The sequence below is a fragment of the Accipiter gentilis genome, chromosome 17 (genome assembly GCF_929443795.1).
Source record: "Accipiter gentilis chromosome 17, bAccGen1.1, whole genome shotgun sequence".
Lineage (NCBI taxonomy): Eukaryota > Metazoa > Chordata > Aves > Accipitriformes > Accipitridae > Astur > Astur gentilis.
The window spans coordinates 5,360,002-5,386,141 of NC_064896.1; the positions used below are offsets into that span (position 1 = coordinate 5,360,002).

Below are 26,140 nucleotides of genomic sequence, written 5' to 3' on the forward strand. Positions count from 1 at the left end.
TATAATTTTTAAAAAATGTAAATAGGAAAAAATTCAGCTTGGAGCAGTGCAGATACTTGATTTTTAAGCTGATAGTTTGTCGCGCAAGTAATGAGCCAGTGTGGTACCCGGTACAGCCCCTTATGGCTTTGTAGGATTGCAGTGATGGTATATGTGATCTGCATTTACTGCAAGGAAAAATGGATATGGCACTTGCATTTTAGTAGGAGGACTGTCTTTTTGGTTGAATCACTGTAAATGGGGATGTGTTTCATTCGAAATCTGAGATCCACCCATTTCTTTTATTAAACAAGAGTGTTTGGTATGTGCCACCTGCAGTCAAAGCCTACACAGCCATTGCCTAATTCCTAATGGCACAAGCATGTTTATGTTTGTGTAGCATCTTCCTATTTTAAACCACGCTGGAAGTTGTTTTGCTGCTTAAAATGAACTGCTTTTGTAAACTAGCAGCTCACTGGGTGACCACTAATTGATTTAATTGCCGCTCTTAATATTAAATATATTGTGGATTAGAAAGGCACATTCTGCTGCCCCAAAGTACGCGACTGAAGCAGTCCCAGATGTGTGCGAGTTGTCCATGTTCCTCATATCCCCATGCAGGCACAGACCTGATGTGAGCAGTTCATGCCACCACCGGATTCCCTGTTCGTGGTCCGGCAGGGTCTTCAAGCCCTGCTGCTGAGCAAACCTGCAATGAGATGGGTTTTTCTCAAAAAACTTGTGCTTGGGAAGGTAGGCAAGGGCTGGGAGCAAAAATGAAGCACAGAGAATGGCTATTTACCTTTTTATTTTTCCTCTTCTATATAGAAGTCTAGCACTGACCTTCCCTGCTCTTGTCAAGAATGAGTTTTGCAGTGCTGTTTGTGAAACACTTTGAAAGTACACTTCACCATGCAAAGAGAAACACACGTTTTGAAAAAAAACCCCTAATATTCAATTAAAAAATGAGTAGAGAATTGTGGTGAAGCAGTGTTTTCTTCTGGTGTATAGCTGTTTCACACAAGTGGCACTGTGTCAGTCCTTTGTGCAATAAATATCTATTTGTAGAAATGAAAAAAAAGAGACCAAAGTTTATGGGATCTTTCTCAAAACATGACAGAAGGATGCCTCACACCGGGGTGATTATTAAATCTGAGCAATCTGAGTTGCAAAACAACTAATTGCGCTGCTGTCTGCAGATGCCAGTGTGTTTGTGAAGGCTTCACAAGTGGCAAAGGGTCGTTCTGTGGCATTTCCTAAGGCTCATGCTGTGCTCCCTTGTCCCTGGGCTGTACAACAGGGAGTTGTTTCAGGTCTTACCTCCCAGGTCTGGTGTTAATACCTGAACAGGCTCCGTCCGTGTTTTAAAGTGACTTGTGCTTGGAGGGAGATGGTTTTCAGGCATTTCTCCCATAGTCTGGGGAGTTTGGGTGTCTCCATCCTCCTTTTTCGGAATGGTTTGGCAAAGGCACTTGCAACTCACATGAATTTATACGGCGCTGGCTGCTGATCTTGATGTGTGCCCTACATCGTGAAGGTTTCCAGGTTAACCTACCCAGTCCTGAACTGATGCTGTGTTTTGTTGAATCCCAAAGACGAAAACAGATGTTTAGTGGTGTGGATGCACGGGGCTCCAAGGGGCTGGCAGAGGCTGCTGAGATCTGGGCATTGAGGCTATGATGACCTTCTGCTCATCCGTTGTTTCACCAGACCTGCTCTTCATGCTCAGGGCTTTTAGTCCGCCACCGAGACAGGGAATCTCTGTTTCTTTTCCCAGAGGAGAGGCTGGTCCTGGATGCTGGTGGGTTTGAAGCAGTGCCTTCAACTCCACGCAGCGCAGCCGGCAGCAACCTCGTGCGCAGGGAACTCTGTAATTAATGTTGGCTCTTGAGCACCGAGTAATTGAGAGCAGTAATTGGATGGTAGCTTAAGAGTAGGAGCATGGTTAAATAAAACAATCAGGCCTGCAATCGTAACGTCAGCTGGTGAAACGCCTGGGAAACGGCAAATCCACATGGTAATGACGCGCGCTGCGAGCATCCGCGAGCGAGGTCCGTGCTGAATGCAGGCGTGCTTCAAAGCAAACCCAGCGAAACCAAAACATGCAGACGCAGAGCAGGGGCAGGCTCCTCTCCTCTTTCCCTGGGTGCTGAAGACAGGACACCACCCGGTAAGGCAGATTTTTTTTTAAGCATCTCCCTCGCTTAGGAGTAAGACAATGAAATGTTCACGTTGTGGAGTTGTAATTCACTTCTAAACAGTTTTTGCAACTTGTTTAGTTTGGGGAGCTGGAACGAGCTCAGGCTGCTCTGTGTGTGTGCACCAACATCCTAAATGAGAGACCAGCTCATTACATTTTTTTTCTGTTCCTGCTTTGCTTTTTACTCTTAAACCACACTTCTTGCCACTGCAAGGGCTGCAAAAAACAACCTGCTTTCTGGAGCCAGTGTGGCTTTTCTCTACTCTCGTTTTCCGTAATGCTCTGCTAACAGCTTACACCGGTGAGGAGGTGTCTCAGAGCGAGCTGAACCCTGGTCAGGCCTCGTTTGCATGTTCATTATTTTCATCTTACAGAGGAACAGGAAACCATTTACCTTCAACTTGTGTATGTATAAAGAGAACCTGAAGGAAGTACAAAGGAGGTGTTTTAAGAATATATATATTTATTGGAGGAGTAAAGAGCTGGTTTGGCATGAGCTGCCTGGCTGGGGAGCCTGGGTGAGCTCACTGATACTTTTTGCTCCCTCCACTCTTTCGCCCTGGCCTCATTTGAAGGGTCTTCTCACGGCAGTTTTAGCCCGAACAATGATATCAACAGAGCTTGCAGAAAAGAGGATTTGTGTGGCATTTTATTCCCTTGTGCTGCATGAATGTGGATTTCAGCAATATTGTTGTGTAGCTCCTGCTGTCAGCAGCACAGTGAAAAGAGTAGCTCACTTGTCTGGTATTGCGACTGTGGCACTCGCAGCCCTTTTGCAGCATAATTTTAGCTGGGGCTCTCCATTCAGTCTTCAGTACTGGGTGCTGGACAAGGCCAGTAGATTTTGAGTCCAAAATACTGAGGATAATAAGGTTTATTCTTAATTTTCTGGTGGTTTTGGTACTTGATAAATACCTGAGCCACACTGAGTCCCCATGAGTCTGCAGAGCTTTCAGCTGGATGAAGCAGTGTTGGGCTCAATGAGGCTTCAGCTGTGCATGAGGCAATTGCACAACTGGGATTTAAATATAAAAAAGGGAAAAATAAGCAAAGCTTCTCCAAAAAAACATGCAGTTATTCATACTGCCTTTGTATTGTTGGGTGTGTGTGCGTACGCACACATATGCGCACACTTTGAATAGAGTAAGGATTATTCTGAGACCTAACTTGTAAAATAAGTATCAATGGGATGCTAAATTGTGTACACAAGACCAGTAGCTTATCCAGAAAGCAGCTAGCCTCAGCTACAATTTAACAGGGAGATATTTAAACCAGCTCCTTTCTCTTTTCTGCATATGCTTTGTCCTTACTAAAGGAAATATTTTGTCTTTCAGGGCTCTTATTTTTTTTATTTTTTTTTAAAATGCAATGTTTAAGTAGTGAGCTGTTTGCTCTTCTCTTCTCAGATGGGCAGTGACCGGCACCGTGCTGACTGTGCCACAGCGGTGTGTATCGGCACTGGTGGTGTGTATCGGCACCAGTAGGAGCAGAGAAAGCTGGTTTACAACTTCAAAGCGATGCCCTGGTTTCCCCAGCGTGCACGCCTGTGGTTTGCCCGCCTGTCTTTACACCCAGGCTCTCTTTAATGCCTTCGGGGACGTTAAGCTTCTCCCGGTGCGGTGTTTAATGCAGAACGAAGGGGAGAAGTTAGAAGGGGCTGTGGGGGGAAAGGTGCGAGTAGGCTGGGGAAGGGGGGACCCGGGCAGCCCCCGGGAGTGGGGAGAAGGTAGGAGGGCATCGATGGCGGGGTGATGGGGAGAGCAGGTCTAAGGCAGCCGGACAGGAGGGTGGGAGAAATCCTTCTAGTGCATCGTGTCTATCGAGCAGCGTACGGACTCCTGGGTGGAGCGATGTTTAGATCAGCAGAATTAAGCGTGGCTGGAGAGGAAGGTGCTCTGGTGTGTTACTCAGAAATACAAGGGCTGTCCAGGAGCACCAGTATGAGACTCGGCACTCATCCTGTCCTCTTAGGGTGCTGGATGGCAAAGGTGGGAGTTGAAGAAGTAAAAAATACCTCTTGAGAACTGTTCAAACATGGCAGTGCTAGTGTTTGTTCAGTGAAATCAAAACCTACAAAAACCCCTTCCCATACCAACCGATCGAGTGCAGAAAGGAAGGCAGCAACTGAAAATACAAGCGAACAGCCCCTGTGATGTGGGCGCAGAGTGTGTTTCTGACCCCCTCCCTGCAGGTATTGAGGGTGAATGCAGCTTCCTTTTTCTTTCTGTAGTCTGAAGAAAGCAACATTTGTGCACACTTCCTCCATGCAAATGATTGCAGTGATGGTGAGCAGGAGGGTTGATGCAGGAGCTGAGTGGAGGGTGCTGCGGGGACCAGTGAGGATGCTCACCTGGGTCTCCCGTAGTGGAAAAAAACTTGCAATGCCACGTTATCTTCCTTCCCATTTTTTAAATCGGTGCTCTCCCTTCCCCCCAAGACGATATTTAATATCCTGCTTACTGTTTCCTATTGCTGATAGGACAGGCTGCATGCTGGAGCTCAGCTGCCGCATCCTAGTGAGCTATTAGTGCATTAGGATGGGAGTCCGGTGTAGTAATTCAAAGCAAGAGTGAACACAGACACCCCGTGGAATAACGCGATAATGGCTCCGTGGGCAGGCAGAAGGTGTCAGCGTAATTATTTTGGTTCGGCAGCAGAAGTGGTGGTAATAAAGTGCTCACTGGGTATTTGCTCTCCCAGAGGATCAAAGGGATTCCTGACAGCTGAGCAACTGAAATGAAATGCGCCGTTGTCCGCCTTTAGCCGAGTTACACCGAAAGGTGATATACCAAAATAACCGGATTAGGCATTGAAATATTGTCCCTCTATCCCGTGGGTCAATATTGAGAGTATTGCCTGAAATGGTAACTTTTTTGCTGCAAACTTTTAATAGCTGCGCTCCCCCTCTGCTGCTTCAAGCAGACTGCCAGCGTTTTCTCAGCGCTGTAGTCACCTCGTGCTTAAATCCTGCCAAAGAAACAGGTGCTTATTTAATGAAAATCGCATTTCCAAGCTATGTGCGAGTGTGTCTTGTTAAAGCATCTGGAAAGCCGGGTTGTGTCTTCTCCCCATTGGTGACACAGCACAGCCAGTGTGGGAAAGATGGCAATTTTAATTCAAAGCCATCTCCAGTGAAAATGGTTGTTTGTAAATGTGTTGCATCAGATGTGTCAATAGATGTAATTAAGGAATGAAGACTGCTGCACACCCCTAATTAAGGGGATTAAAAACTAAAGCTGCCTGATTTCACTGCTGGGTGGAAAAAACAAACAGACTGACTGGTGGAAATGGCTGGGAGGCCAAGTCTTGGGTAGGGTGGTTCTGCTGCAGCCACATCGGGTACAGAAAGGAGCAACTCTGGGGAGGGTGACAGGACTGAGCTGCTCTGTAATTTGTGCGTAATTGACTGCTGAGCGCAGAAGAAATTTAATTGCTGCTTTGCACTCCCTCCCATTTGGTTTCTGTTCCTGGTGGGGATGGGAGGATTTTCATCCCCTGCCAGCTGTGCTGGGATGCAGCCTCGGGAAGGTCACAGTCATGTCACCCCATGGTGGGTTGGTGTCCCGGTGTCTCCCCACCGTCTCTGGACCTGTCACCAGCTCTTGGCTGTTGGGATGGTGGTGTGGGATCTTGTTGCATAGAAGCAGAAGTGAGATTTGTGTATGAGGTGCTGGACACAGGGCAGGACCTTCAGGCATCTGTGAGGTGCTTTTGCATGCATGAAACGGGCAGTGTTGTGCCAAATTTGGGACAGTGAACGTTGTGCAATGGAACTATTAGGAAACTGTGCTCAATGTGGGCTTCTCCCTAGCCTTGCTAAGAGGAGAACTACTTTGTCATGGGGTGGGGACTACCAATGAGGATGTCTCACTAATCCTGACACTATGATCTCCCATTGCTTATTTGACTCCAGGCGGGTGTCGCATGCCGTGTGGGCGCAGGATCCCTGAAGGGCTCCTGGGGGAACACCCTCCGTGCGGGAGGTGTTGCAATGCCTGCTGTGATTTTCCAGGAACCATCTTCTCCTTTGCCCTCCAGCTTGTGAAGCCACCTAGCAGGAAGGGTGACTTTGGGGTCACTGAGCATCATGAGCAGGAAAGGTGGGAAGAAAGCCATCCTTGTGGAGGTTAAGTGTCCCAAGCGCATGCCTGGGACATAAAATGCATGCGTGATGGTCCTCCATTCGTTGGGGCAACGTCCTTCTGGGGCCCTGGTGGCACTTGAGTTTGTCCCAAGCAAATACCCTGAGGCTTTACAAACAGCATCTGACTCTTGGATGCAGGTATTTGAGAAAACATCTGAATGACTGGTTTGCAGGCCTGCCTGTTGATTACCTGTGGGCCAGGTCTGGTTGAGAACACAGTTGCACCTAGGCTTTAAATGGCGCTGGGTGTTTGCCTGCTATCCTTGGGCCCAGGCAGGAGCCCAGAGATGCGCAGTGGGATCATGCCCATGGGATGCTTTTCTTGGAACGGTACACAGAGTTTGAATTAACTCATCACCTGCACTATTTTAAAAAAAAAAAAAAAAGGGGGGGGGGAGCTTTCTGGAGCAGGTGTCTCCCCACCTCCCTTCTGTGCACAGTGCCAACAGAAGATGCTTTGCTGTTCCTAGTCTTGAGGCAAGGTCAGCATCTGGCTGGGGGTCTGCATCCCAGTTTGCATTCACCGTTGCTATGTGCCTTGGGGAGCTGCAGCCAGCTTGGAGAGGGCTTGTGCTTCTGCAGGCTCTTCTGGTTTGGTTGGGGGATTTTAATTAGCTCTTGGTGGTTTCTAAAGCAAAGCTGCATGGTCATGTGAGTTCCAACGGTTAAAGGTTGGGTTCTTTCTGTGGTACTGGGAGTATACAGCTGGAGGTTTGTGGTGGGAACAGATTTCTCCTTGGTCCCTGTCCTGGTGTTGCTGTGTGTGATGCTGAGCCCTGGAAGGAGAAGAGGAGACTTCAGAAAAGGGAAAACACTGAAGGGTGGCAGCTTCCTGAAACAAAGCCTTCCCTTTGCTCGGAAGCAATGCAGGCTGTTTGAGTATGATACCTGCAGTGGTATGTACCCACCCAGTGAAACTGGGCTTTACAAACCTCCCTGCTAGCTGACTCATTCCTCCTGGGCTTGTCAAAGCTTTTTGCAGTTGTCCCAGTTGTGACCCCGTCCAGTCGTTGCAGTTGTGTCTCCAGAGCCAGCGGCCATGGCCATGGTGGGGCTGGCTCGTTCTGGGCTGGTGGATGGTGACGAGGTCTCCAGCTTCTCCTTCCCCTGTGTTGCTCTACAGGTGTAAGTGACTGGGGCTTGGCCATCCTGTTGAGGAAACCAAGAATTAAGGAGTTTAGTAGGATATTTCACAGCTGGCCAGTGCCTTCCAGCACTCCTAGGTGGGGGTCATTAAACTTTAAAAGTGTGATGTTCAGGGCTTGCTGATAATTACTTTAAATGTAGGTGTCCCCTTGCAGCCCCCATCTTCACTGCATGTTGCTCGATGGTTGCAGTGAGCACACTAGAGCAAACCATGTAAATAAACTCAGCCTGGTGGCTGGTACCAACTCATTAAAATGGCAACAAAACTACATTGCTGCTGCCTCTGGGCAGACCCTTGTAGCCCTGGTTTAGACAGTGTGTCCTGGGGGTATCCCTCACTGTAGTCTCTTGCCAGGGAGAATGAGTCTCCTTTGCACTGAATATTTTTGGAGTGTTGGTGTCAGGAGGAGGAGCAGCAATAGCTGATTTACCGGAGAAAAGGTCTTGAAATCCACTTAGGGTAGTGTAGCTGCTAACTTGTTTAAATATCCTTCATAGGCAGTGGCAATCTTGAAGTAATAAGCCCAGCTTGGGGATGCTTTCAGCTAGCTTTTACCTGGGCTTGGCAGAGGGCAAGCCTAGCATGATTTGGGCCGTGCCAACCCTTCTTGTAAGTGGTTCCCTTAGATAGTTTAAATGTTGTGCATTTTGGTGCAGCTAATAATGTAAAAATAACTGGCGTGATAGGTTATTTTTAATGAATTTTGGGCGTTGTACCAGGGAGTGGCAGATGTATTTGAGGCACTTGGATGAATGCAAATTGTATTGCAGCCGTATAACTACAAATAAAGCGGTTAAGTGCGACGTCCCCAGCACACAGCAGAAGAACAGCTCGCGCGTGTGAACCGGAGCCGTTGCCACCCTGCAGAGCAGCAGCAGGCAGTGAAGCCGGTTAAGACCTTTTAGTAGCAAACATCCTTCTGGTTCTCGGTGCTGCGGCGGTACGTACTTGGCAGGTGCCTGTGTGTGTGTGTGTGTGCACGGGTGGTATTTATCTAGCAGGCAGCTCTTTATCAAAGGAGTGTGCAGGTCCCTCTTGGGTTCTAATTATAGCTTTGGTTTGGAAACAGCCAAAGGGAAAACAACAAAAGCAAAAAGCGCTTTAGCCCTGTGCTTGAAAAACTGTAAGGAAGGAAAATGAGCCCTGTTATGTTAAACCTTGAGTGTAAATGAGGCACAGTGTGAGTAAACACATCTGTGTTCAGGCAGGGAAAAAAACCCCTTATGAATAATGCATGGAAAAAATCCTCCTATTCAGTTGATTGAGATCTATTGCTTATTTCTGTTTAACTGTTGCTTTAGAAAGCGGTGTGCTGCTGGAGGAAGAAAGCTGTTGTCACGTGCGGCGCTGGCATTACCGTCTCGGTTTTGCTGTCGTTGCCACTCTCGGTATTCCTTCAGTGCAAAGTCAGGAGGGGTTGTGATGGGGTGACCTGCTGGGACGAAGCCTGCATGTCCTTGGCTTTGCTCGCCTGTGACGAAGTGCCGCTCACTCGTGGCACTCTTGCGAGCTTGCAGGCTGCACTGTTCCTGCTACTTTTTATTTGCACAGATTTTGGCATCTGCCTCATTTCATGTGTGCCGGGCTGCCCGCGCTCCCTGCCTCCATGGGAGGCTGGTGGACAGAGCAGCCCCTGGGGATGCTATCTGCAAAGTGCAGGTGCCGGAGCTGCCTGTGGGGTGGGGACGGGTGCTGGGGGTCCCTCCCTTCATCTGGGAGGTCGGGCAGATACGGGCTCCTTCTGCAAAGGAGGGTTTTGGTGCGACTGCCGCCTGCGAGGCTGAGCTCGCTCTTTCCTCCTTGGGGGGTTTGGTGTGGTCGGGTGGTTTGGAGACTTGTTTCTGCAGAGGGAAAGCTTTGGCAGGCACCGTGCATTCGAGGCAAAACCTTGTTGTTTCTGCTCTGACCACTGTTGAAGCAGGGGAGGGGAGCCCCAAGAGTTGCTTCTGCTGCTCGCTATGGCATAGGAAGCAACACTTGTATTAAACTGATGTTTTTCTTAGTCTTTTTAGCAAACTACTGATTTGCTCCTATGTTGCAACATGAGGAGGGATAGTCTATGAGCAGCTTTATTTTTCTGGCAGCCTGGTGCACATGCCTTCCCCATGGCTCTATTCTGGGTCCAACCGCTCCAAGTTCAAGTGAGTTTTCTTAACAGGTCCCACATGGGCAGCCTTTCCAAACCTATTGCTGTAGACAAGGTTCCAGTGACAAATACATGTTTTCTTTTAAATTTCAGTGCTTTACTGATGAGCAAAGCCCATGAATTCCTGCGTAAGGAATTCTGTAGCATCCAGGAGGATTTCTGAGGATAAAGGGGAGGAGCTCCCGGCTCCCTTCGGTTGTAATGCACTTACTGCTCCATTTAGTCAGGTCATTTATAAGCCCAGTCTTAAATTTGACATAAATGATTTGCTTTCAGCAGATGGTGAGCTACTATTTTTTGCCCTCATTTAAATAGGAAAGCTGTACGATAGCAGAAGATGAAAGAGGGGCACGGTGCTGCCGACATACAGTAGATTACGAGGGCTGGTCTGGTGAGAATTAAATCCGGGCGGTTGTAATGTGCCATCTGTGTTGTGTTGGGTGGTTTATTTTTCCCCATTCGACGAAGCTCCTGAAGTCTCCTGTTACCCTCTGGGTAAGGCAGTGTTGCTGGCTGAGCGACAGCATCCCTTTTGTTCAGGACCCAAAGTACCGGCACAAAAAAGATGATGCATGTTAATTCTAACGGGGGTTATAAAATGCCAGCAGTAATTATTCCATTAATAAAATACATTAAATAAATTTTGAAAGGCTCTGGTGCTTTATAGTATTTTAAAGTTTGAATTTCTTATTGAGAGGCTTATTTTATTGCATTTGAATTTCTTATTTTGTTTTAAAAAACCCCAAACAAACAGCTCTGCTATGTTTTTTTTAACTGTAGTAAAAATCACGTGTAGGATACGTAACTTAAACACAAGCATGGGATGAGTCCTGCTTGTGGTGGTTGCAGTTCCCTCCTCTCCCACCCGCAGACGCAGGTTTGTTGCACACGTACCAGGTCTTGAAAAAACTGAATTTTCAGCCTGTGCTATCTATTTCAGAGCAATGTTCTGCATAGTTTCCCTGGTGAATTGTGTGCTTTTCACACACATTATGAAATGGGAAGGAACGCATTTAAAAAAAACACACTGCTGCTGAAACTATTTGATTTTTTTGCCTATTTTTAGCAGAATTTTCTTTCTTATCTTGGTCTCCAGCTCTTGCTGTAGCAGTAGCATTTGGTGAAGCCACAAATTTTTGGGTAGGAAGGTCAAGACAGTTTGTTCCAGCAGCGTGATTACCATTACCTGGCATTGGGCATCGCTGTGAAATGGTTTGTTTTTCTGAGAAATGAACCTTCCCGGTGGACAGCCCTTTTTCTTCTCTCTGAAAGACTAAAACACTGGGAATTAAGTCAGTTATGGCATGAGCCATAAATCATATTTCCAGCCTTGGAAGCAGGGATAAGTTAGATTTTACTATTACTACACTTATTCGTATGTCTAAATAAGAGAGACTGGAGCACCCTGACAGGTAGGAGATGGTGATAGACGCATATCTAAATATTAGTGTTTCTTTGAGCCTCTGTAACTTGTCACGAAACAACTCAAATGAGCAGCATTGTTATTTCCAGAGAACTAACGCACCATCACTTAAGGACAACCTTCCGGGAGCACAGGCGCAGCGAGTGAGTAATTTGGCATCCTCCAGGCTTGAAGGCTTTCTTGACAAGGAGCCGTTGGGATCTGTTGAGCTACTCTAAAATCTGTATTTTAGATAAATAACTGTGCATGTGTGCAGGCTGGAAAAGGGGAATGGTTTGACTTGGAGGGTGGTTGTCTTTTGACGTCTGCAAGAGCAGACCCCATGGAGCGGTGTGTGGTTGAAACCGAGTTTTGCTATCCTCTGCTCACCAGATATTAAGTAGTGTTGAATTAAACCATGGATGCTAGGAACAGGATGAGCAACGGGCCCTTGCACTCCTTTTAATCCTCAAGTCTGTTTTGTTGAAAGGATTTTGATGGAGAGAAGCAGGGTGAGTGTATAGGTGACAATGAGCCCGCAGAGATGATGTGTGCGGCCTTGGACAGAAACGGGGGTGAGCGCTGAGGCTGGGGGTCTTGGGATATTTGGGTGGCTGGAGGGTCTGCTGTTCAAGGGACGGCAGGTTCATAAGGTGCCTGTGTAGCGGTTTGCTTTGACGTTTGGTGTTCAGAGTTGCTGATGCCTTTTAAGAAGAGATGTGCGGGGCTTGCTCCTCATCACCGAAGCACTGATGTGGTGCTGTGGGACACCAGGAGGTCCAGGTCCTCTTCTGGGGGCTGATGTGGTGCAAGTGAAGGGGGATGCTGTCAGTGGGGAGGTCAACCTGTGGTGTGGGTCTCCTTGGCAGGGAGAAGCCTATTTGTCTTCTCCCCACAGCCTGCTCTGGGTGTGTTTAATTACCTTTTTTTCAAATTGCTTCCTGTTGCTAAAGTCTTCTTGTCTGGAGTAGCACGTTCTTGAACTTAAAAATGCTTAAATATAAACACATATTTGAACTATTTTCTGATTAGATTTTTGCTCTTAAATCTCTATGTGGGATCATATCTAAGTTTTGCTGTGATTTGCTTATTTCTGTGGCATTAAACGCCTTCTCTACACTAGACTTGTGAAGAGCCTGCCTTTTACAGGCTGTCTGGCATCAAACCCTCATCCTCTACCAAAAAAACCCAAACCCAGCATTTACAAGCATGGTAGCTCAGGGCAGGAGGAGAGCAGCACTGCTTGGGTGCTCCTACAAGAGCAGAGCATCCTCTTCCAGCATCCATGGAGCTCCCGAGGCATCTGCAGGTTCTGCAGGATTGCCTTGTGGAATAGCAATGGAAGAAAATTTAATTTAAATAAAAACCTGCTTGTGGTTTGGCTGTGGGCAGTGCTTTCTCCAAATAATGGGTTGAAAAGCAGCAGAGCAGGAACCTCACTCTTCATGTTGGCTCTGGTGTGGGCTGGGTTGGAAACAAAATGCTACTTAGCAAACATCTTTGTGCAGTAAAGGTGCTTTTTTAAAATAATACAGCCTCTTGGTTATGTTGCTCCCAGATCTCTTTGCTTTCGGTCAAGAGCTTAGTTCAATGGTTCAAAACCATTTCTGAACGTAAAACTTAAAAGGGAGGGAACCACCCATGAGCCCACACATCAGAGAAACACACTTGGGTCTTGCAGCAAGATGTTCGCCTGCACCCAGTGAGTTATTGGTGCTGGCTGCTGCTATAAAATGTTTATTGGGAAGGGATGGGCTTGTACGTGCCCATCTCCACATCGCCAGCCCTGCCGAGGGGGTCTGGCTGAGCTGCAAGGTTGTTCCCGGGGGATGGAGGAAAGACGTGGAGACATTTGCTCATTGCCAGCAAGATCCACCTTCCCACACTGGGAAGGGTCCATGACTGCAGCTTTGAAATCCAAACAAGTAAACATTTCTTGTTCCAGAAATGTTGGTATTTAAAGAGAGAAAACTACGTCCAGAGGAAATGTTTGTTTGTGGACTGTCCCTCTTGTTTACCACGGCTGATAAGAGCTGCTTTTCAGCTGTGCCCTCCCTGCAGTTGGGATTGTAAGAGCTTTGGTTTTGCCTTTTTATTTTTAGGAGAGCAACATGCATCCAATGTGTGTTTTGATAATGATGCTTACAAATGTATTTATTCAAAACAAACACAGTAGGAAGCAACTACAAAGCAGACTGCTTTGGCAGCTGGTGCAGAATGGAGCTTGCTATTTTCCTGTGTTCATGGTGGGATAGTCTTGCAACACGTCCATCCCACTCTATGCATGTCAGGGCTTCAGGAGCTTCACCCCGGGATTTGGTCATGGCAAGCCTGTCCTGCATCACAGGCTTGGGGTGTTTTATGTTTGGCTGAATGTAGCTTGTTGCCCCTGCACCACCTTGCAGCATCTCCAGGAATTTTTGGAGAGCTGTTGAGAGCATGTGTTGGCTGCATGGTAGCTGGGGTGACTCTGCAGACAGAGCTGTGTGTTGCTAACGGGGCCAGCAGCATCCCTAGCAAGGGATCGTGGGAAGAAGAGAAACAGCAATAAGTTGCAGGGGCAGGTCACCCACATGCTGCCATCTGCAAACCAACTGCAGCCCTGTGCCCCCCCCGGTGAGTGCGCAGCCCCTTCAAAACCTCTCCTGAACCGAACTGCAGATGTTACTCATTTAGGGGAGAAGGAAATCCAGCATTGTGGATTTTTTTTGCTTTCCCCCCAAAACGAGCAGCAGGTGTGAAGCTGCCCCCTCCTCTAGGGTGGTTGTGGGAGCCAGCTGGGTGCTGCATGAATCCACTGTAGCCTTTCATTTGACTTGGATTTTACAGCTTTCTCATGGAGCCTGTTCTGTGATAATCTTGCAAAAACAAACTCCTGCAAGACTTCTGGGGAAATGAGGTGACATAATGCCCAACTCAACAGTGTTTTGGAGAATTACCCTTGGGTGCTCTTGTTGCCTTGTGGGCTATGCCAAGCTGTCCTGTCTTCTCCCATGCGAAATGCTGGAGGAGGAGAACTGATGCAGTGTGGTTTTCCACACATCTGCGTCTCCATCTAGCTTGGAGCCTTGCCACGTCTGGATTTTGGCAGCATCTTTGCCTTGCAATATCCCTGGTGCATCAGGTGCCCTCAGATGCCCGTGCAGGCTGTCTGCTTGGATGCCTGTTTTCTCAGTGCAGGTAGAAAGCTGCTGGTTTAGTGGCCTCCACCTCTCCATTGGGTTTGGAGAAACCCAGCGCAGCACACTGAGGGGAGATGGTGTGTAGGACATGAGGCTGTAAAGCTGGCTTCTGCAGGAGACCAAGCTAAAACGGGCCCTGCAGCTCATCCCAAAGCTGGCTGGTGGAGCTCATCCAAGCGAAGAGGTTTCAAACAATTCAGAGAGCCTGTCCCAAATGTGATACCGCTCTGAATCACTCCAACGGGAGCACAGACCCTGTGGGTTACCATGCCCGCTTTTCCAAAAGCCCTTCTTGCAACGCTCCCCCTTGCCCAAACCAAAACCGAAAACAAAACAAACCTTGTAAACTCAGGAAAATTGCATTGCTGGAGAAACACATTCATTGAAGGTCTCTAATGCTGCTTTGTTTTTAACCACAGCTTTAAGAATTACAAGCTTTTGCATTAAATACAGGGGAAGAGTAGTTTGGAAAGCTAGGAGGGCTTTCTCTTTCAAGCACTCTGGTTATTTTGGCAATCAGGATGAGTTAAATTAAAATTGTTGAATGCAATAATATGTAGGAGGGGACATCTTGAAATGTTTCTTAATTTTAAGTATGTATTTTGAGCAAATGTTTGTATGCTGAGGCTTGGGCTGGGGGGATTGAAAGGCATATTGGATTATATGCTATTTGGTCTGTGTAAGCAGTGGCAATTTATTGCTGCAGATGCATGTGATGCAACGCGCAAAGATTAGTTCTATCCTCTCTAAAGCATGATTATTTTGGGTCCTCTTTATACCTTAAATAGATATTCTTCTCATGTGATTTCCATCTTTTTGTGTCAACAGCCCAGGCTAAAGTTGAAATAAACATTGCATCAGCTTAATAGCACAGGCTCTGAAGAAATCTGCTCTCCATTATGGGGACTGTTTGGAAGCCTTTTCATTTTACATTTCTTCAATGTGCAGTGCAAAGATCTCATGAATTCTGAAGCCTGCTCTCTTTCACTGTACCTGTCTTGGGCAGGTCAATGTAGTTGATCAACACTGATGAGTCCCATCCAGAACAGAGCATCAGTGTGGTTCATCATGTTTAAATATCCCCCTTTTTCATTCATGGTGAGAATCTGTGGCCTCTTTCAAGGACAGTTAGAAGTGAGCAGCTGTTAAAATTTGTTATGGCCATGTAATTTTTGACTCTCAAGCAGCGGATTTCTCCCTCCACTCGCCGTGGTGGTGAAGGATGCTGTAACGCTGCAAGCCATTGCAGGCCGTCTGGGGTTTTGGCATGGCGTGGTAGCAGGAAGGTTGCCTGGTCATGTGCGTGTCCTCATATGGTTGGACTTGATGATCTTAAAGGTCTTTTCCAACCTAAATGATTCTACAATTCTCAACTGCTCTGCTCCCACAGCCAGTGCTGCCAGAGGGGAACAGGGATTTGGTGGAAGAGAGGACCTCAGGACAGCCCTGTGAAACAAGACCTTCTGCCACCTCCTCCCCTTTCCCTAATCTTGTTTGCGTTTTTTAATCATTTGCTCTTGTCAGGCTGTAGACCTGGTGCCAGAGCATTTAGCAGATTGGAGTCAGTGTCATCCAAATGGTGGGAGATGCATGGGTAAATGTTGATAGAGATGTTTCTGTCAAAGCAAACCTTAGCAAATTGCTCTTAATGAATTTGTAGGCTGGAGTCAGCAGGACCAGGATGGTGTGACTGGCGAGCGTGGCGTGTCTGTTCTTGTGGCTTGATTTGAATAGCTTAATGCAAACAAATATTGGAAAACTCTTGTTTGAGACCTTTTGCACCTCTCTTACAGCATCATCATGACAACAGAGAAGAGTCTAGGGGCGGACGCCGACAATTCAGAGCAGCAGCAAGCCAAGGAGGAGGAAGGAGCTGCTGAAACACAAAAGCAAGAGGCTTCCCTAGAGGAAGGGGCTCAGCAGACGTCGGAGGGACAGCCTGCAGCAGGACAGAAGCAGAAGGCCTCCAACGGCGATACACCCACACACGAGGAGCAAAGCAAGAAGGAGCGCCGCACGTCTGAGGGCCGGGGTCTCTCCCGCCTGTTCTCATCCTTTCTCAGGAGGCCCAAGTCTCAGGTGTCCGAAGAGGACAAAGACACTGATGCTCCTAAAGAGGCGGGAGGTGACCAGAAAGACCGGGGTTTAGGAGCCAGCCCTGATGAAGACATCCTGGTGAAAGCCCCAATTGCAGCTCCTGAGCCTGAGCTCAAAACTGATCCATCACTAGATCTCCATTCCTTAAGCAGTGCAGAAACACAGGTAAAATACCCTGCTGTGTGTGACGTGCTCCCTTCTGTTCTTGAAAATGTGTCCTTTTAGCCAAAACTATAAAAACCTTCATATCCTAGGATAGTAAGCTTGATCAGAAAAACTCATGGGATGCTAAAAAGCCTCTTGTCAGCTCCCTGTGTTGCATTGCATACTTCCAACTCTTGCATTCCTGTATCAGACTGTGCTGCAAAGTACCTGCTCCTGAAATTGTGCTCACGCTTCACAGCCCTGTGCTGACTCTTTACTCTGCTGAGGTTTGGGAAGTCACATCAGAACTAGGGTTCAGATTCATAATTCGTGACAGAGCAGTTGCTCATCGGGATGTCCTTGGTGTGTGCAGAATGAAGGCAGGCCAGTGGTGTGAGGTGGAGATTGCATGAGGATGTGGATTTGGGAAAGGATTTCTTGAACTTTGAGGAGCGCAAGTGTGGCGTTTCAGGACTTGGTCGTTTGTTCAGTCCAGGCTGGTGCTGAGCCTGCCAAATACAAATACTTTCTGCTTATGCATCATGTAGACGGGGATTTCGGCACAGCACGTGGGCTGAGCCCGGCTCCTCGTAGCTGTCTGATGTCTACTCTTTACAGCCAGGGTCCTTTTTCATGCAAAATTTAAAGTTTTTAAAGCATGTTAGAAACTGAGGCAGACACACCCACAGGGAGACATTCACAAAGCTGCAGCTGGTTATTGATTTGGGGGTATTGGATGTCCTCTCTTACTCCTTGGGTAATTGCAGCTCTGCTGTTAACTAGTGCGGAGTTAGACAAAGGTGGGTGCCCCTTGTCCCGAGATGGCGATTTCTTACAACCCAACCAACCTATGTGTATTGCTGGAGTCATAGCACATTTGTGGTAAAATCTGGATTACTTACCCCACTGCCTTAAATTTTGAGTGGGCTCTAGAGAGGTGTTACATATCTGCAAACTCTGACTTTTGGAGCAATACTTTATGAGTTAGAGCGTGGCCAGCTGTAAGCAGTATTGTAAATCCACCTCCTTAAAATTATGAAGTTGTAGAGAAGGTAGTAGGTAACACCTTTTTCTTTCTTTTCCCAAATTTCTGAGTCTGTGAAAACTATGGGATGATCTCTGCTCGTGTTTTATACCTCTGAGTGTTGAGATTAGCAGAATGGGGAGGAGGTGGAAATTTTCATGCAATTTCAGCCCCGAAATTGTGTCTTGAAGAGGAAATGCATGATTTCTTTCTCTATTTAACTTTGATTTGCTGCTTCTGAGCGCATGTGCACCCACAGCCTTCCTTCACCATGGGCTGTTTGTTTCAGATGAAGCATTTGTGCTTTTTTTTTTTTTCTAGTTCTTATTTTAGATCAACGTCAGTGGCTTTTTGAACTGTGACACTCGGCAGATATTTCTGCTGTGAAAGCATTTGCGAGGTGCTGCCTGTTTGATAAATGCTGACCAACGGGCATTACGAGCTTTGACTGATTCCCTGCTCCTGATTGTCCCGGCCCTGCTGGAACAGAAGTCAGCAGCTTGTGGACATTATTTAGTTTTTAAATACCTCCGTGCAGTTGTGCCTGGGTGTGATTTCATGAGATGCGATGGGCTGAAAAGACAGGGTTTACTCTTCCTCTGCCGCGGCTGCGTGTTCCTGCTGCATCGAGCCACTTCCAGCACTTGTCAGAGCCTGCCGTGAACTTGTTTAACCTGCTGAAATGGCAGTGGAAAAAAAACAACAACCCAGCTTCCTTCCTCCTCCTGTTCCCGAACTCCATCTCTTTCTGCTATTTTAGTGAATTAAACTGGCTTGCAAAGTGCTTCAGTAGGCAAAGAGAGAGTGGTATGAAGGCTGCCTTCCCTTTTTGGTGGCAGAGAGCTGCTTGATCAGCTCCGATGGCTGTGAAATCTCAGCACTGACCCCCCCCTTTTAATGCCACTGCTGCCATACTGGGGGCCGGTGTACTGCAGCAAAGCCCATCGTCCAGGACAGCAGTGGAAACATGGGGGCACGTGCAGTGGGTGCACTGGGTGTCTTGCCTAGGAGGGGAAAACTTTACTAGTTCAAAAGGTGTTGTCATTAAGACTATGAAGATTTGCATGATGTCATCTGCCCTGATTTCTCTAATCAACGCTTTTTCCTTTTTTATTGCATCCTTTATTAAATGAAGACTTGAGAATGACTTGAAGGGCTTTAAAAATTAATATCATTACCGTGCTCACCCAAGCTGCTGCTCCAGGTCCCGGGTTACACATTTAAGTCAGACAACTAATTCTGGGGTGAGATCCCAGCTCTGTAGTGCACCTATGCAATGCTTGTTTCATGTGATTTTTTTTTTTGCTTGACACATCTAAATTGCAACTTGGGCGATGTGGGGGTTTCAGCCTGCGCAGGAGGAGAGGAGGGACGACCAGGAGCCGGACAGCAGAGACCTCGGGGGCAAGGAAGGAGGGGAAGCGAAGGAAGAGTGCGCCAAGCCAGAGCCAAAACAGGAGACTCCGGAGACCAAAGCAGAGAAGGATTTGAAAACTGCCCAGAAAGCAGTAAAAAGACACAGAAACATGTACTGCAAAGTTGTCTTGCTGGATGACGCCATTTTTGAGTGTTCCGTGGATGTAAGTACTTTTTGGGTTTGTTTCTGCTTTGCCTCTTTTCCCTCTCCCTTCTCCTCCCCTTGAAAAATCACCGCAAACACGATTTAACAGAGGCCTAATTTTCTGCCAGTGAATTACATGACAGGCCTTACTGCAGAACAATCTTGCTGTAAGCTGTGGCAACTTATTTGGTGTGTTGTAAAAATCTCTGGGTGCCTAGGAATGTTTCTTTTTTTTTTTTTTTAATTGTTCTACAATTTCCAGGGTTTCTTACTTTGTAAAGGTGGAGGGAAGTTTAAAAAAAAAAAGAAGTTATCTCACTTGCTGTTCATCTTCTCTCTCATTTGTATCCTAGACTAGAGTTTAGGTTTTTGTGTTAGTTTGGGATTGTCTAAATATCTTTTGCCCCTTTCCTTTGAATAAAATGGGTTGTCAAATTGATTTGTGCTTTTCTGTTCAACCAAGGTACCTTTGCCTATCAGGCTGCTGGCTAACATAACTCCTGGAGCTTGGATGTAAAGAAAAACATGCTGTGTTTAGCCTGCAGTTGAATATATTTGCAGTAAACAATTTAAAATTATTATGTTGTCTTACAGCACTGCAAACCCCTTCATCTGAGAGCTTTTATTCTGCTTTATTTTGTGCATTCTCTCACAGGGCTGTCTTGCTGTCAGGGCAATAAAAAGCTAGCAGAAATCCCCATTTCAGTATTGAAGTACTTGTCCGGAATATTAATAATCCGGTACTTACCATTCGAGCATACTTCCATCAGCTTGTTTTTCCCCAGTCCTGCTGGCTAAATGGGCCATGAGAGGGTATGTGGGCACAGGGCTCCTTGTGAAAGCAGTTACCTTGGGTGATCCTGGGCAAGTAGGTCAGCACCGGCCGTTTGTGTAACAGCGTTGCTGTTGTTATTGCCTGGGATCAGCTCGGAGCATCACTGCTCTGATCGCCTTCCCCTTTGCTAGGGATTTTGTGTGCAGCCCTGGAAAGGAAACTGTTCCCCGAAATGCTGGCAGCTTGCTGTGGCTTTGTGTGCGAGTTTGCTGCAGCAACGCCTTCAACTACCAGCAGGCTGCACAGACGCTGTTGGTGGGAGAGCTGGTGGTGGTGTGGTTGGTCCTGACTTGAGCAGGACATTAGAAGTCTCTTTCTGTAGGTCCAGAGGATTGCGGTGAGCACTGCAGAGAGGATTAGGAGGGGTTGCTGTGTCGGTGAGACCCTCTTGACTTGACAAGTACCCTTGGCTTTAACGCCAGTGTAATTCTACTCTGGCAATTAAGACTTAATTGAGAAGGAATTGCAAAGGTGTAGGCAAAGACCAGCACAAATGCCTTTATTCAAGAAGAAGGAGAAGTGCTTTCAGACATCCTTTCCAATTGACAGCCATGGAAGGTTTTTAATTCCTATGTCTTTAAGTGCCAATTCCTTAAGAAATATCCAGGCTAACACATGTACTATGTTACCTATAGAGTCACAATGTATGCACTGAGGATCTTACAGCTGAAGGACTGGAATAAAACAAGGCTATGTTTTTGGATCAGTTGCCGTGCAAATATGACTAAAAGGAGAGATGTGGGCACAAGTGATGCATTAGTAAAGCTTATTTTGCGTCACTGGAACCATGCTTTCTTTTAGCAGAGACTTCAATAGAATTAGCTGCTCCTGGTTACCATAGTTTTGTGCCTCAGGGATGTTTTCCTTCATGCTTTTGGACTAAAAGGGTATCTGTTCCTAGGGCCAGTTCACTTTTGCAGGATTTGGGGGGCGGGAGAGAAGAGGAGATAGGAATTCTCAAGTGTATTTCTTGAGGCAAGAAGTTGTGTGCAAAGCAGCTTTCGGTGCGTAAGGCAAAACTGGAGAAGCTAGGTTTCATCAGCAGATCGGGTTGAGGAAAAGGCCATGGAAATGATGGTCTTTGGTTCTGAGCTGCTGTTTCTTTTGTGACCCTGCTAAGCCAGGTTGCCCCCAAGATGAGACTATAGCAGTGGGTTGTAGCAGCAGTTTCATACCCTGCATTGATCATCTTTCGATAAATGCTCGATTGTATGACAGCCTGGAGCTGGGAGGTATCAGCGCAGTAGATGTAGTTTGGGAGGTAAAAACCATACAAATCCTTGGTGTTTATGGAGTTGTGTTTAGAAGCTCAGCTTTGCGGAGCTGGTGGTAGCAGAGAGAGATGCTGCACTTCCCATTGCCTCTCTGGTTTGAATTTTTATGCCTGATGCTCTTTCCTATAAGGGGTGCTTGCTCAGAAATGGCCAGGAAATCTGATTTTGAGCTACTTTTTTCCCTCTTGGCAGTGTACAGTGTGGTTTGATTATGTTCCCTTTCTCCCCTCTCCCATGAATGAGAGCAGACAAAAACCAGCCTGTCCTACAGATTTTCTTTTGTATGAATTGGTGTGAATTTTCTTTTTGCAGAAACATGCCAAGGGGCAGGATCTACTTAAAAAAGTCTGCGACCACCTCAATCTCCTGGAAGAAGACTACTTTGGTTTGGCCATATGGGACACACCGACCTCCAGGGTAAGCAGCTGCAGTTGTGTGGTGTTCTGCACCCGGGTGGGTTCAGCTCTTCCGAAGGAGGTTCATCTCCCCTGGGGAGGAGGTAGTGCATGAGCTCTTCTTAAAACTCCTTTTGGTGTCGTCCTCAAAAAAGGACTAAAAGGGTCATCACAGAGGCAGAAATTGTGAATAAATGACTACAGAAGTGTAGATTTTAGTAAAAAAGCTACATGAACTTGTATCTTCACCTGGAGAAAATTCATTATATTAGTTTACTGCAAAAAAATGCCATTAATTTTTAAAGCTGTAGCTCAAGAAGTTAGAGGAAGATAAGGCTTTTCTCACTGTACAAAAGCAGCAGGTTTTTTAATTGTGATTTTAAGAATAGGTTAGCTACTCCTAGGCTATAGAAGATGAGCCTGAATGATGACATACTGCAAAGGGACTTCACAGTCCTGGAGCCTGTGTTCAGCAAAGGTGCAAGGCTAAGCAGTCAGCAGGAGTAAAAGCTGGCTGCTCTGGCACGGGTGTCAATTTTTTGTAAGGTTTGGTCAGAGCCATCCAGAGCAGTTTTGAGTTGAGGCTTTGCCCTGCAAAAGAATGTATGTGACTATTCATAACAGAACTCCTACTCATATGGTTTCAGTTTAAGGTCTTTGTTTGGTTAAACTCAAGCAGTGTCTTTATCTTTTAAACCCTTGGTTACGCTTTAACTCAAGCAATTACTCAAACTCTGTTTCATGAAGCTAGCCAAAAGTGTGCTAAATTGAAATTAAGGACCTACTTTTATGTCCTTTAGCCCAGTTACGTTGGTCCACATTCTGACTGTTCCCGTGCTTCACCTACAGCAATCACTTATGGGCCATGGTACTATGGCTGACAGACATCTGTCATTAAATACTTAATAATTGCAAGTGTGAATTTTTAATACACAGGCGAAGTAACACCCATCACTACTTGAGTCAGGCAGAGCTCGGTCTTGGATTTGTTTTACTCTCTCTGGTGTCTTACTATTTTCTTGTATGCGAAATTTGCTTCCATGTATATAGCCTGGATTTTTTTACTCTAGTAGTTTGTTGTGCTTGCAGAGGGAGGGATAGGTATACTTTTAGATCCAATTAAGAGCAAAAAGAGTTTAGCTGGAGCAGCTCAACTGCTCACACTTGTGCTGTGGGTAGCTCACTGCTGCATCTCCCGGACATCTGGGACTTGCTCTTCTCACGTCCAGGTGTGCTAGCATGGATTCTTCCAAATGCAAAAACATACACCTCCTTCCCCCCAAGCTGATGAGGGCTAAGGAGCTGTGCAGCTTTTTAACCATAGGGACTGAAAACAGATAGTTTTGTCAGATTTGTGTCCCAGAGCCGGGAGCTGAGGATGGTAAAGCCACTGTGCATGGGTTTAGTGCCAGTGGAGAGTAAGCTGCTCGGTGGAAGTCTGGTTTGCTCTGATGGGGAAAACCACCATTTTTGTTTTTTTGGGGGGGAGCCTTTCTGGTTATGTTTCCTTGAACTTCAAAATCTGAAGCTCCATCTCTCTCCTGCTGTAACTTCAAACAAGACCCAACACTTGATTTGCTGATTCACAAGTAGAAATGATCTTAATAGGAAACCAGTGGAAGAGCTTTTGCACCTCACCTGCAGCTGTGTGGAGCAGGTGGAGATGCACATGTATATTCCTGGACAGGGAAGGGTTGTATGCGGCATCATCCACCTTGATATTTTGGGAATAAATGTTTCTGGGGATGGGCATTTTCCCACACGGGAATAGCAGAGGGTGACAGTGGGAATAGGAGGTTGTGACAGTGGATAGAGCAGCTGGTCAGCACTGAAGGAGCTTGATGCTTATGTTGCTCTGAAAGGGAGGATTGTTTCCCACTGATTCATGACACAGTGTGGATAAAAGTGCTGTTAATTGCTGTACCCATCATTGTCCGCTGGATCAGGCAGCATGAGTGCCGAGGATGCATGACTGCACCCCAGGCTTGGCTGCCCGAAACCCAGCTGTTACCACTGCAGTAATGACTAGTTGTGGCACCAGCGTGGATGTAGAGATGCTCTGCTTAAAACAGTGGCCCTAAAAAGAGAGCAAGTGGCATGTGTACCTTTCAAATGGATTTTGTATCCCCAGTTTTATAGGTTAGAGGAGGAAGCGTATAAAAAGATAAGCTTAAATGTAAGTATCACTGTCCCCCTGCCATGAAGTTACGTGTCCTGGTCAAGACAGATTAACTTGGGGGATTCAATGAGTTAATTCCTTCACCTCGGGAGACCTGGACATCCAAATCCTGCTCAGAGCTTGTGAAAATGAAGAATGTGGTTTAATGTAGCCTCTCCAGGAGGGCTGTTAGCACTGTGCCATCCCCTTCAGTGGGGCAGACCCTGACCATTGCAAAGGGAAAGGCTCAGGTTGGATGTGCCGGGAGTTGCTCAGACTGTGCTGGCAAAAGCAGGAGTTGTTTTTTGAGGCTTACATTGCACCACTGTCCCACAAAACCCCAAATTACAGAGGGGAGGGAAAAAAGGTTATATTTCTAAATTTGTAGCTGAGATAATTACTAGAAACTTGAGTCATACTTAAAAGAGACGAAGTTTATGTCACACTCCTGTAAAAGATTCCAGCCTTCCCCAGCAATTGGATGTTTTCACTCGTATTTCAGTGATTAGGGCGTTAAAAACCATAGATAATAATAGAAAGTCTTGGCGATCTTTGTTCTGAATAGGGTAAGTATGGGACAGGGTGCCTAAAATGAATGCAGACATCCTATTTGCCTGTTTTTAAAGGTTCTGGAGGGAAAAAAAAGTGTTGCACAAGTGCCCCTCGTAGCTGGATGTAGCTGCAACCGTACCTGCTGCTATGTCCTTGCAGCCCTCATATGCTGCCTTTTTTTTTTTTTTCTCCTGTTCCTCATGCTTCCCATACAAGTACCTGCTAGGTGAAGGGTTCGAAATGCACCCACCAAGACCACAGACTGGAGTAAAAGTTGTGAAAAATGCACTGTCTCTCCAGTTTCCATGGCTGCATTCATGTCAAATGTTGTCTTTTTGCCGTATTTTTAGCAATTTGCAGTTTCCTGTGGTGTTTCTGGGATGTCTGTTAAACTGTGAATGTTTTCATCCTCTTACAGACGTGGTTGGATCCTGCCAAAGAAATAAAAAAACAGGTTCACGGTAAGTAGATTGAATTTATGATGTGGGTGTGTGTGGTTTCTCCCCGCTTTCCTAAATAAGCATGGCTTTGGCGGGCCATCCAGGGGGCCCAAGGATGGGTGAGAGTTCAAGTGAGGGTGTCTGGCAGGGATCAGCACAAATTCAAGCAGTTTGTGCATCCTTTCTCTTCTTCTTAAGTACTTAGTGATGCTCTAGATTTAGGAAAAAAATGTAATTTCCTTGGGAAAACATAGCTTGGGGTGTGTTTGCCCTATGCAAACCCATGCTGTCCTTGCTACCATGCAATGGGAGATCTGCTCTCTGTTGGAGGATGGGAGAATAGGTGTCAGTGGGAACCATTTAAATCTCAAAGGAGACTGGGAGAGCCCGAGCAAAATTGTATGCTGTAGCAAGGTTTTATGGACTCTGAGGCTGTTTTGGGGTCCAAATAGGAGTACTGGAACGGTAAATGGCTTGGACAGTATCAGGGCAAATACCAGATGCTCTCCAAAGTTGTATTTTAAGGTCTGCTAGCACTGAATTAGTTCCCTTAAGATGAGAGCAGTGTCAAAGTTAAATAAATTTGAGAGGCTTTTGTTTTCTCTCAGGAGCAAGTCTGACTGCTTTGAAAGTAAAATACTGGTCTATGAAAGTAAAATACCGTTTTACATATGCTTTTGGTGGGAGGTGCAGGACAAAGTGTGTCATTAAGTACAGATTAGGAGGGAAATGCCTCAGGGCTATGGAGTAGGAAAAGCTCCTGCTCTTACCAACTTCTTTTTGAATTGATAGCAGGTTGTGTGTAAAGGGCATGAGCTGCTCCAGTCATGCCGTGCAGGTAAAATTCAGCTCATAAGTGTAATGAGCAACCTGCTATGGAATCTGATCCCCTGAGATGGGTTAAATGGCAAATTATTTGAGTTTACTTGAAAATATGTTGCATGTACATAGGTAACCTCTGCTACCTAAAATGTCTTCTTGGAATAACTTGTTTTGAACTGCATGTAATGCAAACAACATGCCTTGTGTTTAATCCCTGTTATGGCATTGCATAAGAAATAAATCCATGAATGCTACGTCCTCCCTTGTCCCTGTTTGAGACTGCAATAAATCTCTGAGGAAGTTAAGTGCAGGGATGTCTTCTCCTTCTGAAATAAGTATTATTTTGAACTAGTGTTAAGGGGCATAGCAGGGGGGAGTTGTAAATATGCGAATTACTTCGAGTGCTTAATGAGTGCTTAATGGGTCGGTCAGGTCTATTTTCTGCAGGTAAACATGAGAGAGCCACCCCTTCAGCTGTGTCACCTAGACTGTCCATACCATATATAATGCCCATTCTAGGTGCAATTGTGTGGATTCTCACTCCAGTTAGTGCCTGTAACAGTGCTGTACAAGGTTTGCAACAAGCTGTATTATAGCATTTAGGTTTGAACTTGTAAAGCTCTTTCTGTCTTGGTGCT

The 26,140-nt window shown here is 46.3% G+C and overlaps 1 protein-coding gene across 27 annotated transcripts in view; it reads left to right on the forward strand.

The window, feature by feature from the left end:
• Positions 1–26,140, forward strand: part of EPB41 (erythrocyte membrane protein band 4.1) — an 87,877-nt gene that overhangs the window by 20,351 nt on the left and 41,386 nt on the right. For 26 of the 27 annotated variants that reach the window (XM_049821160.1, XM_049821176.1, XM_049821158.1 and 23 more), the window contains 4 exons: positions 15,994–16,462; positions 18,815–19,045; positions 21,448–21,552; positions 24,659–24,701. In XM_049821160.1, the coding sequence (XP_049677117.1) occupies positions 16,001–16,462; positions 18,815–19,045; positions 21,448–21,552; positions 24,659–24,701 (841 nt within the window). In that variant the 5' untranslated portion in view covers positions 15,994–16,000. Of the gene's footprint in view, positions 1–15,993; positions 16,463–18,814; positions 19,046–21,447; positions 21,553–24,658; positions 24,702–26,140 lie in introns of those variants that run through there. The other variant, XM_049821166.1, reaches the window with a different exon arrangement.